This window comes from Anarhichas minor, unplaced genomic scaffold (genome assembly GCF_050575085.1).
Source record: "Anarhichas minor isolate MPS153535 unplaced genomic scaffold, ASM5057508v1 ptg000003l, whole genome shotgun sequence".
Classification (NCBI taxonomy): Eukaryota; Metazoa; Chordata; class Actinopteri; order Perciformes; family Anarhichadidae; genus Anarhichas; species Anarhichas minor.
The window spans coordinates 16,942,495-16,957,585 of record NW_027466449.1 but is presented as its reverse complement, the minus strand read 5'-3'; the positions used below and the strand labels follow the sequence as shown (position 1 = coordinate 16,957,585).

Below are 15,091 nucleotides of genomic sequence, written 5' to 3'. Positions count from 1 at the left end.
CTGACACGACGCTGAATGCAAAACACTAATGTATGTGCGGCGTATTTCATCATTTCGACGAAGAGCTGTTTATATAAATCAGATCACCACAGACGAGGAAGTGGAGCAGCAGAGGATGGGTTCAAGGAAACGCTTGTGTTAAGTGTGTGTGTCTGTGTGTGTGTGTGTGTGTGTGTGTGTGTGTGTGTGTTTGTTTTCCTTTTACAATCTGACTGCTGCTTGCCTAGCAAGGACCGTAATGATGGTCGTCAGCACTGGCTGGTTGCTAGGTAACAATTACCTGACTGTGCTTTGCTTGCACTGAATTACACAGTTGTGTGTGTGTGTGTGTGTGTGTGTGTGTGTATGTGTGTATGTGTGTATGTGTGTGTGTGTGTGTGTGTGTGTGTGTGTGTGTGTGTGTGTGTGTGTGTGTGTGTGTGTGTGTGTGTGTGTGTGTGTGTGGAGGAACGGAAAAATACAGCAAGGTAGACTACCGACCAGGGTCTCTACTTCTGGGTAGAAAATACAAAGAGCAGAATCAGATTCATGGCTATGCTAATGTTAGCGTAGCTGTGTTTATGAATGTGATTCGCACCTTAAATGTGATTATTAGTATTATTATATTTCTGTGTGACAAATGTATCAGGAAGCATTTAGTTGTGGTTCTCTCAGGCTTCTGATTTAATATTTGATCATCATCTTAGATGCCCGTGTGCTGCTCTCTGTGCTCGACATTATCAGTGCTGCATGCTTCAGTCAGTATTTATGTCCATGGGGGGGGGATATGTGAAGCTGACAGATGATGATGTCACCACAGGGCCACACCTCGGGGCCGATGACGGATGCCGCTCTCCTTTAAGACCCTTCTTTTTCACTTTTCTCAGCTGCCACACGGACGCGTCTGAGCTGTCTGTCCTTGTCCCTGACTCCCGGTGTCTCACGAGCAGCACTTCCTCTCAGGCGGCGAGCACTTCCTGCCTCCTTCCTGCATGGTTTAGTGTGATTCTCCCTCCTGATTCCCGAAACCTCGACCACAGCGCTGACGCTAACATGGGAGGCAATCCTCTATTGATCTAACCTCAAAGGAATAATTTGACATTCAGGGGATATATGCTCATTTGCTTTCTTGCAGAGAGATACATGGGATGATTGATAGCACTATCTTATCTGTACAGTGAATAGGAAGCTGAAGCAAGCAGCCTTAAGCTTAGTTTAGCTTAGCTTAAGGACTGTTGGGAGTCCTTCACATGAGACAAATCCACAACAAAAAAGTAGGCCAAAACCAGCGACCTTTGATTCTGAAAAGTGAAGCCAAAGCTGAAGTGTTAAAACTGCATTCTCTCTAATGTCCACCAGGGGGCGACTCCTCTGGTTGTATAGAAGTCTATGAGAAAATGACTCTACTTCTCTCTTGATTTATTACCTCAGTAAACATTGTAAACATGAGTTATGATTTATTGTTTTTAACTTTTTTAAAACTTAGTGCTAGTTTAAAGACAGAAGTTCTTTCCAGAGTTCTTAGAAGTAGTTAAAATCCCCTGGGGGGGGGGGGGGGGAATCACACTGGACAGCTTCACTTCCTGCTGTAGCCTGTTCCAGGTTGAGGGGGCACAGTAGGAAGCCATTTTTTTACCAAATTCTGTCCAGACGGAGACAGTGATGAAGCCCTGGGAGCGTAGGCTATGGCTGCACTGTTTACATGACATGTAAGTGGATAAATAAGACGGTCCAAGGATTGATTTATAAATGAAGTTATACCCTTGTCCTCCTCTTGATCTCAACAACACTGTTGAGGGAGGTGTGGGGGCGGACGCATGCCTTCTATAACACCATATCACTGCGTATTTTGCAAAGCCACGCCCACTCTTTAGTGTTGGATTTATTTCTCACACTAAAGCTAAAGGCGCCTTAAGTGCTGTTTCACTGTGACTTTAAACCATATTATATTTCCTATCAGTTCCAAAGTAAACTCTACCTCTCCAGTCACCACACTAACCCTCTCAAAGCACCGAGCCAAGAGAAACTCCTCCTCTGTGATCGGAGGCCGACAGGAGGCCATGGCACCTCCCCCCAAGACGTGCTTGCCAGCTCTCCCAGACATGGATGATATATCTGGAGATCATTAAATGGCCCTAAATGAGACCCTGGCGTGAGAGCGAGCTCCGACCATCTGGCCCCATTGTGAGCGACCGGGGCCGTGTCCAAACTCGGCCAGCAGCATCAGCACCTCTGATTGGATGGATGCTGAGTAGGCCTGGGAAGTCCAGCCAATCAGAGACCCTTTTAATCAATTACCCAAACCGGCCTCTCTAAATCAACCACCCTGTTACATACCGAGCATCTTTCTCAGCTATACTCATACTGTCGATATCTTATTTTTGTAGAATTTCTCACATTACCATCGAATGAAATGGATACAAGTTTAAATCTATGAAATCCAGTAAATTGAAGCTCTAATGTTCAGTCTCGTCAGTTGATCCACCACTTTGGTTCAGAGTGAAATATCTCAAAAACTATTTGATGGATTGGCATGACATCATTTCCAGACATTCATCATTCCCAGAGGATGAACCCAAATGACTTTGGGAATCCCCTGACTTTACCTCTAGCGACAGCAGTAGGTTGATGATTTTGGATAATAGACAAACATCTCAACAAGATTTGGTGGATTACTATGAAATTTTGTACATACATGCACGGTGCACAGATGATGAATCCAAATGATTTTGATGATGCACCGACTCTCCTCTAGCGCCACCATGAGGTTCACGTTTGATTTTTGAGTGAAACATCTTTACAACTATTGGTACCGACATTCATGTGCCCCTCAGGTTAAATTCTTTAGTGAAACATTTCACTGTTTTCCGTACTTATGTTGTTTATGTTTTACTTAGTTTACGTACATATTTTATGCCCAACCATGATGTTTTTCCGAAACCAAACAATAGTTGTTTTTTAGCCTAAACCTCAGCAAGTGTTTTTGTCTCGATTCCCAACGTTAACCACGTGTTTACTGCGACTGTAGCGGAGCGTCGTTTGACTCGTTGGGCTACCCGGTACGCTAGAAAGTGACACCAATGGTCAGTATGTGACGAGTTGGGATGAGAACGTGTTGGTTTATTGCTAATTAGCAAATGTTCGCACGCTAACAAACTGAACTAACATGCTAAACCTATACTTGCTTAACATCCGCATGTTTGCATTATAACAGTGCACATTGATGCAGTACACTTTATCACAAACGACATCATTTGGGATTCATCATTGTTCTCTGTATCACACGGTAAATTGGAGATATTAAGGCTTTATTGTCTGATTTTTGTAATTGTCTTTAATTCCTGTATATTGTGTAGTTGTGTTGTTTCTGTTTTGCTGGTTGTGAATGTTTCTCGTTGTCTGGTCTCTCTTGGAAAAGAGATCTTAATCTCAATGAGACAGCCTGATTCAATTAAGATTAAATACAATTAAAATAAATAGTATAGTGATGTTAGTCTTGTTGCGTCACATGGACTTTAAATATATGTTCGAATTTGATTGCATTCTTTAACTGCATTATATTTATGTGTAAACACAATCCTAAACAAATTTACTCCAAACCCACTAAGGAAGATCAACAAGGCCTGTTCTTGTAGTGTCCAGGAGCATTTGTACTTGTGAAATGTCACGGCCTTTCACGACTTTACTTTTGGTCAAATGACAGCACGTAAACAGCGAAAGAGACGAGCAGGTTTCTTGACGTGGCCGGTTTGTTTACTTGAGCTGTTTTTTGTCCGTCGGCTGTTTTCCAGGTCACAAGCTCAACAAGGACCTGAAGCACTACCTGAGCCTGAGGTTTCAGAAGTCCTCCCCCGACCACGAGCTGCAGAAGACCATCCGGGCCAATCTGTATCGCCACGCTGTGCCTTGTGAGTAAAAACAAAAAATATATATATATACCAGTCGTGATGATAATGTGCTGGACGCTTAAACCAGGACATCTGGCTGACGACTTTAACCAGTCTTTAGCATCATTTCTTCATCTTCACCCCAATGACCCACTTTCTTTTGGCTTCTTTCTCATTTCTTTCATCTCCTCTTAATCTCATCCGTCCCTTCCACTCCAACCACAAATCATGCCGTTACACTTTATTCCCCTTTCATCCTTTTAAAAAAATCCTCACCAGCTCTGAAAAGGACAAAACAAATGCACATTTTCACTGTGTGTTTTGTATCACAGTCCATTAAAGCCGCATGTGTCTTGACCGCACAAGATCTCCCTCTCCTGCAGCTGTCTCGTATAACTGTGAAATATACAGAAAAGTGTGGCTCGAGCCAAACACCCGGCACCGAGCCAGCCTCCACAGCTGGGCTCGGTTACGTCACGGACCAGTCGGACCCGTCGGGCGACCCGGTCCAGCTCTGCTCGGTTCATTTGTTATCCTGCTGTCGTGTCTGTGTTACAACAACTTCTGCTTGAGTTGTGGTGACCACAAAAGCTTGAAGCCTAAAGTGTTTTAAAAGCAGAACACTGGATGTGATTAGAGAGAGAGAGAGAGTTTCCCCCCTGAGGAATTAATTTGATCATCACACATATGCATAGACATGATTTAATCAAGAGAGGGATCATGATTCCGCCTCCTCCTGTTTCTATCTCGTCTATTGCGTCGCTCCCTAATAAAATGTGGCTCCCTAGACTAGATTACTGTATTTTTCTTCGCTTATTCACTCTCTGTCCAATCTCTGTCTGTCTGTCTGTCTCTTGCGCTCAGCCATGTGACCGGTAAATCCGCCTCTCCGCTGAGCCCCCCCCCCCCCCCCCCCCCCCCTCCCAGTGCCCGGCCTGGGATTATGATGTTCTGATATATTGAAAATAGATTCCTGCCTGATTATGTGATGAACATGTTGGGCTCTCTCACAGAGATCACAGCACGATGGAAAGGCTTCCGCGCACGCAGCGTCAAAATTGAACATAGACAAAATAATAAATGCTGAATATGCTGTACGGCGGTTTTGTGAGGCTGTCGGAGGGTCACCAGATTAAACGGATTACATTTGTTACCCTTAATTTCACCACTTGTGTAATACTGGATACATTTACCTCTGACAGTAATGCCTCTAAAATGTTCAGAATAAACGTTACATGCTGGATACTTTCAGCTCTTCAGGTCTAAAATATCTCTAAAATAATAGCTGATACTTTCACCTCGTCATGCCTCTAAAAGTCCTTCACATGAGACAAATCCACGGCGAAAAAGTTCTAGCTCACAATCCAAAACAGGTAGGCCAAAACCAGGGTGAAGCCAATGCTGAAGTACCTAAAACCTGCATTCTCTCTAATGTCCATCAGGGGGCGACTCCTCTGGTTGTATAGAAGTCTATGAGAAAATGACTCTACTTCTCTCTTGATTTATTACCTCAGTAAACATTGTAAACATGAGTTTATGGTCTCAATCGCTAGTTTCAAGTCTTCTTCAATACAGCATGATGTTCATTTAGTAAATTATGGTCCCATGGTATCCTTTAGGGGCGGGGCTACTTTGTGATTGACATGTCACTACCAGGGCGTTGTCCGGTCTGGGAGTTTAACATCTAACAACTTTCACAGTGTGTTTTCAGTTCACGGAAGTTAATTGTAACATTTTTGGTAGCTTAAAAATGTCTTACTCAGCGTTCGGTTGTACTTGGCTCCGCCCTCTCGTGTCACTTCTGGTGGCATAAAACAAAACAAAGATGGCGACGACCAAAATGCCGACCTGGAGGCTTCAAAACTGTAGTCCACAAACCAGCGTGTGACGTTCAATGACTACGGCCAAAACCTGTGTTCATTTTAAGGGGTCAGAACCCAAAATGGGAACCACATAGGGTTATTGTGAGGTCCCGATTTTGATGATAACCGTGATATTTAAAAAATAAACATTCATATCATGTTAATAATGTACATTTTGCTACAACTCAACCAAAAGATCTCCCACCACTGAGGCTTTAAAGCTTACAAATGCAAACAAACGCTATTCAATCATAACAACAATTAGCTGTGGGGCAAGTAGCTACATGAACAATATGAATATAGACCACTTGAAATCCTGCCGACTGTGTTCTCACACACTACGGAGATTACGGGTTTGGAGAAATACTGTATAAATATGTATAACCAACTGACCCTTCGCTAAGTCCCGCCCCTCTCGAAACGCAGACTGGCCAATGAAAGCGTTGGTTTATATTTTTCTTATTGTCAATAAATTCCATGAAAAGACCAAAACAAACACGTTCCCACTGAAGACATGAAGATAAAAGTCACAAAGGAGTTGAAAGTGTTTGTCAGGGACTATTTTCAGAAATGAATTTGGAGTTTTATTACGTATTTACGGCAGAATGGTGAATGTGGGATTGACTTAAAATAAACTACAGCGCCCACGTACGTGTTGATAAAGGGAAAGTTCATCCGGTGAAACAGTGTGGCCCTCCGATGTGTTTCTGTCTTTGAAACAATGATTTATGGCGCAGGGGAATAGGACGTATCAGGCTTTGGCTACGATAATAAGTATGTTAAAAAGCCTTTTTGTGGAGTTTGTTGACAATAACAACTATGAGACTCATCCTGCTTAATATTCACTTTCAAGTGGCAATAAACGTGAGTGTGTTGAGCAAAACCACGGCCTCAACACAAGGCAGTTCGGTCTAACAACACTGCAATGTTTGTACTGTTTACCCCTCCTCTCTCTGTCTCTCTTTCTGTCTTCCTGTCCCTCCCTCCCTCCCTCTCTCTCTTTCTTGTTGACCTACTATCGCTGCCACCTCCTGTTTATTGTCTCTCTCTCTCTCTCACACACACATGCAAATGTTGTTCTTGGCATGACGAGGCAGAAAGACCAAAAGCAGTCAAATAAAAGCCACGCTTCTCGGCCCTCTGTTTCCTTTGTCTCTCTGCCTGCCTCGCATCTCCTCCCCCCTTCTCTCCCTAACACATGTGTTGCTCCCTCTTGCTTGACTCGAACAGGTGCCTTTCCCTCCACCACTGGTCGAGGTGTTTTTTTCCCTCTCTCTCTGTGTGTGAATGTGTGTTTATAGGACCCTTCCTCCCCCTCTCTCCTCCCCTCTGTCAACCCATTCTCTTCCCCTCTCTCCTTCATTGCTCCGCTGCTACAGATGGCCATTGTTATCATGTGCGGCAAATGTGACTATTGATAGAGAAGTCTCTCTCTCTCTCTCTCGTGGGATTCGTTTCCTTCCTCACGTCTACAGCTGCTGCTTCGAAGGGGACGAGGGGTTATCTTCGGCGTTATCCCAGCGTTTGTAGCCACGGGGCGAACCAATCCTCCCTCCCTCCCTCCCCCCACCTGATCTCTCCCTCTCTCTCCCCCCTCTGCTCTGTCGTCCTCCTCTCTCTTCACTTCGAGTCCTCCAGTCAGTGTCAGCGTCCCTGTGGCTCGGCGGTGACTGCTGCCTTCCTCTGTCACACTCTAGCTGCTCCCGCTGTCTCCCTGCCTCTGCTGCTCTCACCCTCCATCTCATCCTCTCTCTCTCTCGCTCTATCTCTCGCTCTATCTCCCTCCCCTCCTCGCTGTCCTTCACTCCCTCGCTTCCTTGTTTTCCACTCCACTGCCGATCTCGGGGAAAATCATTGTTTGAGACAAATTTCTCTGTTTGCCGCTCACACAAAGAAAACGGATTAAGGCTTGATTTTCTGGCTCCGGGGGCTTCGCTCTGCATCCAGGCAAGTGGCAGCTCCTTATTCTCCTCTCTTTTTTCTTTTTTTTCTCCCCCCCCCCCCCCCCAACTCTCACCAACCATCCGCCATCCGAAGCCCGTGATGCTGTGTATATAGGTTAAGGGAATCAGGGGGAGGTGGGGGTAGAGGTGGGAGTTATGCGGGGGGTGGGGGGGGGGGGGGGGGCTGGCCCACTCGGAGCAGGCACGTCCAACCCAGAGGGACAGATGGCCAGTAGCCCTGGTGCTTTTTCCTCATTGGTTTTCTAATTCACCCTGCAGGCTTTGTGTAAGGCCCACTAGTACACAGACCTTCTTTTCAAGGAGCAAGAGATGGCTGCTCTCCTTAGCTAGAGGAGCGAGGGAGGGAGGAGGGGGGTATGTGTGTGTGTGTGAATAACGGACAGGGTAAAGGGAAGGAGGAGGAAGAGGAGGAGAGGGGGGGTTGCTGTAGAGGCAGAGAGAGCTTTTACGGGGAGGTTAGGATAGGAGAGGAGATGAGGAGCTGAGAGGGGGGTCATCAGCCTCGAATGCATGGAGGTCAGGTCCAGATGCTGCCCAAACAAAAGGGCTTCTCTGGGGGGGAAGCGTGGCACTCGCCATTGTGTGTGTGCGTGTGCGTGCGCGTGCGTGTGCGTGTGTGTGTGTGTGTGTGTCGCTGCATTGCAGGGTGCTGCCGGGGAGCCTCATGCTAATGACGGCCATTCATTCTCGCAACGCATGAGCAGGGGCCCCCGGCTTCTGTCCGCCTGCTTTTCAAGTATACGCACGGCTCGTAGTTTTTGTTCATTGCAACTGAAATATCTGCTGCGTACACGTGCAATGGTGCACTCGGGGAAACGACGACTGGCCCCCAAAGCTCATTAAGGGAGCTGGTGAAATGTTTGTTTTATTGCATAGTAATGGTGAATGAAGACAGGTGTGTGTGTGTGTGTGTGTGTGTGTGTGTGTGTGTGTGTGGACTATGTGTGTGTGTGTGTGGACTATGTGTGTGTGTGAGGCTTATGTTTAATGCATGTGTTGGTGTTTTTTATTGCCATATTTACCATATTTTACAGATACAGTCACAAACTGGTACCATTAAAATATCTCAGGCCAAAAGGACTGCAGGTCTTCCTTCCTGTTTCAGTGCGATTGGTCCAGTGGGTGGAAGGTGGAGGCTGTGGATCTCTGACGTTGCTTTTGTTATTGACAATCTCCTCCAGGCCCATTTCAAAGGCATCTCAAGAAGAAACCATTACAACAACACAACCTCTGTTTCCGCACCTTGAGTTTCGAACAAGCTGCGCCTCGAGTCTGCTCTCCGCTCTGTTTGTCAATCCAAAGTGTAGCTCACAGTTATATTATTGTTATTCAAAATACTCCATCATGTTTCCTCGCCCAAGCTCATGTAAGACAATTGTCCTTTGATCAAGTGAATGCTCAAGCAGAGATGTGATGTGACAGGATCAACCCCAGAGTCAATTTAAAGTGATCAGCCCCTGATTAATGAGCCTCTGTGGTGTCCCACATGAAAGGCCTCATGTAGTCCTCACTGTACGGCTGAGGAGGGACTGCAGTCCTCCTGCTTCGTCCAGAGTGATGCTTCATCCAGAGCTGGGAGTCCCGTTCGCATGGAGCAAAACCAGAGCTCGGGATTGTTGATGAACACAGGTGTGGCTCTCTACTATTTACACAGATTATATATTTCCCACGGCCGGCTAGTGTGTCCTATTTTGCCATTGTTGTAGTCAAGACCCCCAAAAACCAAGACCAAGACTTTGATCGTGGTCTTGACTTGGTCTGAACTTCTCAGAGTGTTTCGAGACCAAGACAAGACCAAGACTTTGAGGGGTTGAGACCAAGTCCAGACCAAGAACAGACCAGTGCAAGTCCCACACTACATGACACACTTAAGATAAAATGTGGAAAATGCAATCACAGCAAGCAGATGGTTAGCTTAGCTTACAGGAAGCAAGAGGAAGCTGCTTAATACGTAAAAACTACTTTAACGCATCGTTTTTACGCTTAATTTTTTACAAAGATGAAATAAAGAAAGATATAACTTGTTCACAACATGTGTTTTTAAGGTTTGAGGTAGGCAACCTTTAGAGCCATGCTAGCTGTTTCCTACAGCTTCCAGTCGTTATGCTAAGCTAGGCTAATCTGCTGGCTGAAGCTTCATATTCCGTGTATTTACACTAGAGTGCTTTTGATCTTCTCTCTCTCTCTTACGTGAAAGTGTAATTTACAAAATGTCAAAAGATACCCCCAAACAAAGAAATCCAGCTGTGTGATTTCTACTCCACAGGTTGACCGATTATAAAGCTGTAGACAGGTCATATTCACAGTTTACAGATATACCAGTATCTGCACAATCTGATAAAGCATCACACCAGTTAAACTCTGCATGAAGCTTGTTTGACATTGCAAAGTTATGCAAAATGATGTTCTGTTGGCAAGCTATGAACTGAGTTTAGCTTTGTTAATCAAACAGAAACATCTCCAATCTTGTCCTTCAACTACTTACGAGTAAAAATAGTCACACTGCAAACAATCACCTAAGTAGCCTAATATTTATTTATAGGTTGATGTAAATACTCAATACACAAACAATCAATCTCAGACATATTGCTTAAACTGTATTTAAGGTTTTACATCAACTAACAAAATGTAGCATTCAACACGTTTGTTAATTCACTTCAGAACCGTCAGTAAAGCTGCTGTTATTTATTTTTTAGCTGTGGTACAATGAGGACATGTGGCTAAGATTGGACCATGTGAATCCAAGCAGAAGTCTGCAGTCCTCTTCCCTCAGGGCAGCTCTAGGGGTTTGTGGTCAGGCTGCCTGGGCAGCAGTCCATGTCCATGCAGGTACAGGCCTGCGCTGCCAGGTGCAAGCTTTCCTTTGGTCTGCCGTTGGGCCCTTAATCTCCCAAGATCCTAAATCAATTAAGTCAAAGCATAGTAAACAAATCCAGGCTGCAACTAAACTGGGCGGAAACCTCCAGTTCTGAAAAGTGAAGCCAAGGAAGGAAGTGACTTAAACCTGCATTCTCTCTAATGTCCACCAGGGGGCGACTCCTCTGGTTGTATAGAAGTCTATGAGAAAATGACTCTACTTCTCTCTTGATTTATTACCTCAGTAAACATTGTAAACATGAGTTTATGGTCTCAATCTCTAGTTTCAAGTCTTCTTCAATACAGCATGATGTTCATTTAGTACATTATGGTCCATTTAGAGTCAAACAGACCATAAAGCAGGGTATGCTTTAGGGCGGGGCTACCACAGCGTTGTCCATGTTTTCAGTCCATGAAAATAACATTTTGGTCGCCTAAAAATGTCTTCATCAGCGTTCGGTTGTACTTAGCTCCACCCTCCCGTGTCACCTCTGGTGGCAAAAAACCAAGATGGCGACGGCCAAAATGCCAAACTCAAGGTTTCAAAAGTGAAGTAACCAACAGGTGACGTCACAGTGACAAACCGCTTCTTACTGAACGAAAGACCCAAAAGAGCTGGTAACAACAGCATCTTTTACTCTACATGCTACAGTACCCTCCTCCCATCTTCTTCTACACCCTGAATCCTACATCCTACATCCTTGTCCTGCTGCCCTCTACACCCTCCTTCCTTAACCCAGCATTCACCCCTGGAGAGGTTTTCCCAGTCACGAGACCTGCCTGAAGCTGGCTGTTTATCAGGAGGCACCATGTGTTAGGTAATGTCAAGCGTCTATATTTATGGCTAAGATAGCAGGAGAATGGGAGAGAGAGAGAGAGAGAGAGCACGAGGAAGAGGGAGGGAGGGACAGTGGGCGGGAGTATGAGGGGGGGCTGCAGCCATTGGCCTCAGACAGGAACTGGAGTGTGAATAGCTCACAATGGCTTAGCTTCTAAGCTGGGCTGGACCTCTAATTTGCTCTGCTTGTGGAGCTTTGAAGAAAAACGGCAGCTGCCTACATAGCTGCCTGCCTGAATGAGCTGACAGGCTGGGGAGCTAGCACTCGCTCACAGACAACCGGGTGATCCATGGATGGTTTGGTGCGGAGAGGGAGAGCAGAATTCAGCCCACTTGGATCTATCTTTTTGAATATTTCTGTGGAATAACGAACAGGGAGGAAAACAAGCAGCAGTGGCGGTGTAGAGGTAAATCTGTGACATTTACTTCTTCTCCAGGGAATGATGCCCTGGCTTCCGGGATTAGATTGGAGGGGATGAGGGTGTGGGGGGGGGGAATAGACACACAGAGGCAGGTGGATTTTTCTTTTCTTTGAAAGAGAGAGAGACTCGGTGCTGATGCAGATTTGCGGTGTGGTATTAATTAACTGATGTGCAGTACCATGTGTCTGTGCTGATGGACGGATGTGTGTGTGTGTGCATATACGCTTGTCTGCCACATCTTCCCCTCATTTCATCTCCCTCCTCTCAGCTTTACTCTCTGAATGAAAGCTCCCTCCCCCTTTTCTCCAATCGCAGTTTTCTCCAATAAACTGTTGTCTTTTGTGCCATTTTTTCTATACAAGATTTCCAGCTAGTGACGCTTCAGATTGTACGTGTTCACTATTCATTTTCATCCCCCCCCCCCTCCCACCCCCCTCCCTCCTTTCCCATTATTCTCCCCCATATTGAAAGGGGAGAGATGGGGAGGGAGCAGGGGGAACAGCAGGAGAATAGCGGCTGGGACTCAGCTGTGAGGAGTGTTGTGGCGCGAGCTGTAAAGAATGGCCCGTTGTGTTGGGCGGCAGCGGTATTGTGCGTCTGTCCTCCCTGTCCCTCTGCTCTTTAATGTGTAACTGCATCATCCTGTTATTCAAACAATCACAGCGAGGAACCTCAATGAAGGAGAGTCTCTGATTTAAAAAATTAAAAGTTAGCCTTTACATAAAATGTAGGGCTGGGTTTTGTTTGAGATGTTTTTCATACTTTACTTTGAGAAATATGATATTCTACTGAAGAGCGGGAATGATTAGTCGATTAGTCGATCTGCAACTGTTTTGTCATTTTTCAAGTAAACGTCCCCAAATATTAACAATTTCACCTAATCAGCTGTAATGATCTGCAGCTTTGTTTTTTGTCTCATGTGACAGAAAACTGAATAGTTGTGTTCACTGAACTGTTGGTTGGTCAAAGTTAGACGCTTGAAGACATAACTTCTACAGAACATAATCCGCAGAGTTAATTGTGGCCTTAAACAAATCAACTATTGATCTGAAACCCAAGTAGAGATGAACCTGTAAGACTTTTTCAGTCCTGTTACCGATATATGGGCTTTGAGTATCGGTCGATATCGAGTACTGATCCAGTAGCAATGCCTAATGAATAAGCTGTACATTGATATAAATGTGTTAAATTGCTGTTTATTGAAATTATGTCATCCGATAGCAGATCGGCCCATCGTCACCGATTCCCAATCCACCAATTTGAGACAGACAAACGATTTACAATGTCAGTATCGGTGCATCTGTAAACCCAAGCAGTCATAAATCATCTTTGCCGATACAAAATACAAGATTTCAACTGTCAGCTCAAAGAAAAGTAAATCACAATACAAACTTTTTTTTCTCTGCAAACACATTTCCTGCTGGTACCCAAAAGAAAAAGTATTGACGTACGTGAACGCGACAATCTTTTTGCAGCACTGCAGATATAACTTGTTCTCGTTTTGTTGTGACTTTCGCAGGCTGCTTGTGTTTCATCGTGCGAGACCAGAAGAAGCATTGTGGCTCTGCTGCTGAAGCTTCCCCAAAACCCCACGCTAGTTAATTGAAATCACTACAGCATGGCGCGCTCTGAGCAGCACCTTGGCCCCTGATAGGATCTGGAGCGGGGCTGCTGTTTGCTTAATCATTAATCTGAGGGCCTCCGCTACATTGATTCCCTTCTCCGTTCCCCTTCATAAATCATTATGGCCCGGCGAACCCTTTAACAGGGGATGGAAGTGCTGATTGAACACAGCCACGGCACTCGGGACCCAATACTCACCTTGGTCTCCGGGGGGTCAGCCGATCCGGACTGAGGGAACAAGTCCAGTACCTGTCCATCTCAGCAGCTGCAGACTTCCAAAGCCTTAAAGGCAGGAAGATGGAGTAACACATACATTTAATAAGTTGAACCCCGGACCAAATATTCCGTATTAGTCCTATTAGCATCGCTAAAAAGATTTGTCCCGCCGACACCATAATGGATGCAAATGGCCATCTATCCGTAGTTTGTGGTTGAGGTGCTCCCATCGTCTGACCAGTGTATTAAGGGACTACTTGTGTGGACGAGGTCTTAAAGTGCTGCCTCAATCAATGCTGCTCCGGTAATTGGCTTAGAGGCCCCAGAGAGTTGCCCGCTAACTCCCTGTGTGACTGTTGCCTCTTCTCTGCCCCCCCCCCCCCCCCCCCCCCCCTTCCTGCTCTGTCTGCTCTCAGATACGCGCATGCAATTTCTTTCTCACGTCACTTCTCAGCCTCTGTTTTCATAACACACACTTCCCCATCAACACCGAGCGTGTGTTTGTCCTGGAAACATGCCCCGTTTTTAATGCTGTAGCTGCAACTTCTCGTGATGCGGACGGGACAAACGCTAGTGGTAAGGTGTCGTTTATTTAAGAAGCTAAAAGTTTGATGTGACTTTATCTCTTCACTTTAAATTCAAACAGTCACTTAGACATTATTAAAGCATTGTTAGGAATTAATTTTGGATCAAAAAAAGGTCCATTTCCCTGCTCAGTTTACAGTCCCCTGGTCAGTTGGAAGTTCTTGCCCCATCCCCCGTGGCGGTCGCACTCGCAACCAGCAGGGGTTAAAAACAGCAGATGTTTGGCTGAACCGGTGTGTGTGTGTGTGTGTCTGCGAGTGTGTGTATGTCTGTGTTACACAGTGAGTGGAAGCTCCCCAGACCAACAACAGCAGGAAGGCGATTGAGGGTATCAGATGTCAGAGTGCTGTCAGAGAGAGAGAGAGAGAGAGAGAGAGAAATATCACCTTTATACTGACATCACTTCACGTGTTTGTTTGTTTGCACAATACAAGATGGAAATGTAAAATGTAGAGAGCCAGAGAGAAGAACCTAAGCTTTTAGAAAAATATGAAATACTACGAACACGTTTGTATTTCCGTCTTGTGAAGCGTGCTCCAAATTGCACACAATAGCAATCCGGTGCTATCAAGTGACTATATTCTGTCAGGAGCAAATGAGTGTCGGGTGTAACAATAGTATGAAACGCTGTCTGCTGACATCCAAGTGTTTGGTTCGTTTTCAGGCCAGAAATAGCATCCAGGTTTAGGTTATTGTTAGTCTGTGAGGATTAAGTAAAGTCTATTGTTCTTACTTCATCAGCCAATTAGGTGCTTAGCTAACAAAGCACAAAATGTGTCCAAAATTAGGTACAAAAAAAAGAGGGACTCTTACTTTTTTCACTTGATAATCCATATCAAGTCATCCATATTCTTGGTTA

The 15,091-nt window shown here is 45.2% G+C and overlaps 1 protein-coding gene across 2 annotated transcripts in view; it reads left to right on the top strand.

The window, feature by feature from the left end:
* The window catches only part of LOC142959197 (membrane-associated guanylate kinase, WW and PDZ domain-containing protein 1-like), a 94,597-nt gene that overhangs the window by 26,759 nt on the left and 52,747 nt on the right, over nucleotides 1–15,091 (top strand). Inside the window, exon 2 of one of the 2 annotated variants that reach the window (XM_076100409.1) lies at nucleotides 3,771–3,887. In XM_076100409.1, coding sequence (XP_075956524.1) covers nucleotides 3,771–3,887 — 117 coding nt within the window. Of the gene's footprint in view, nucleotides 1–3,770; nucleotides 3,888–6,901; nucleotides 7,676–15,091 lie in introns of those variants that run through there. The other variant, XM_076100417.1, reaches the window with a different exon arrangement.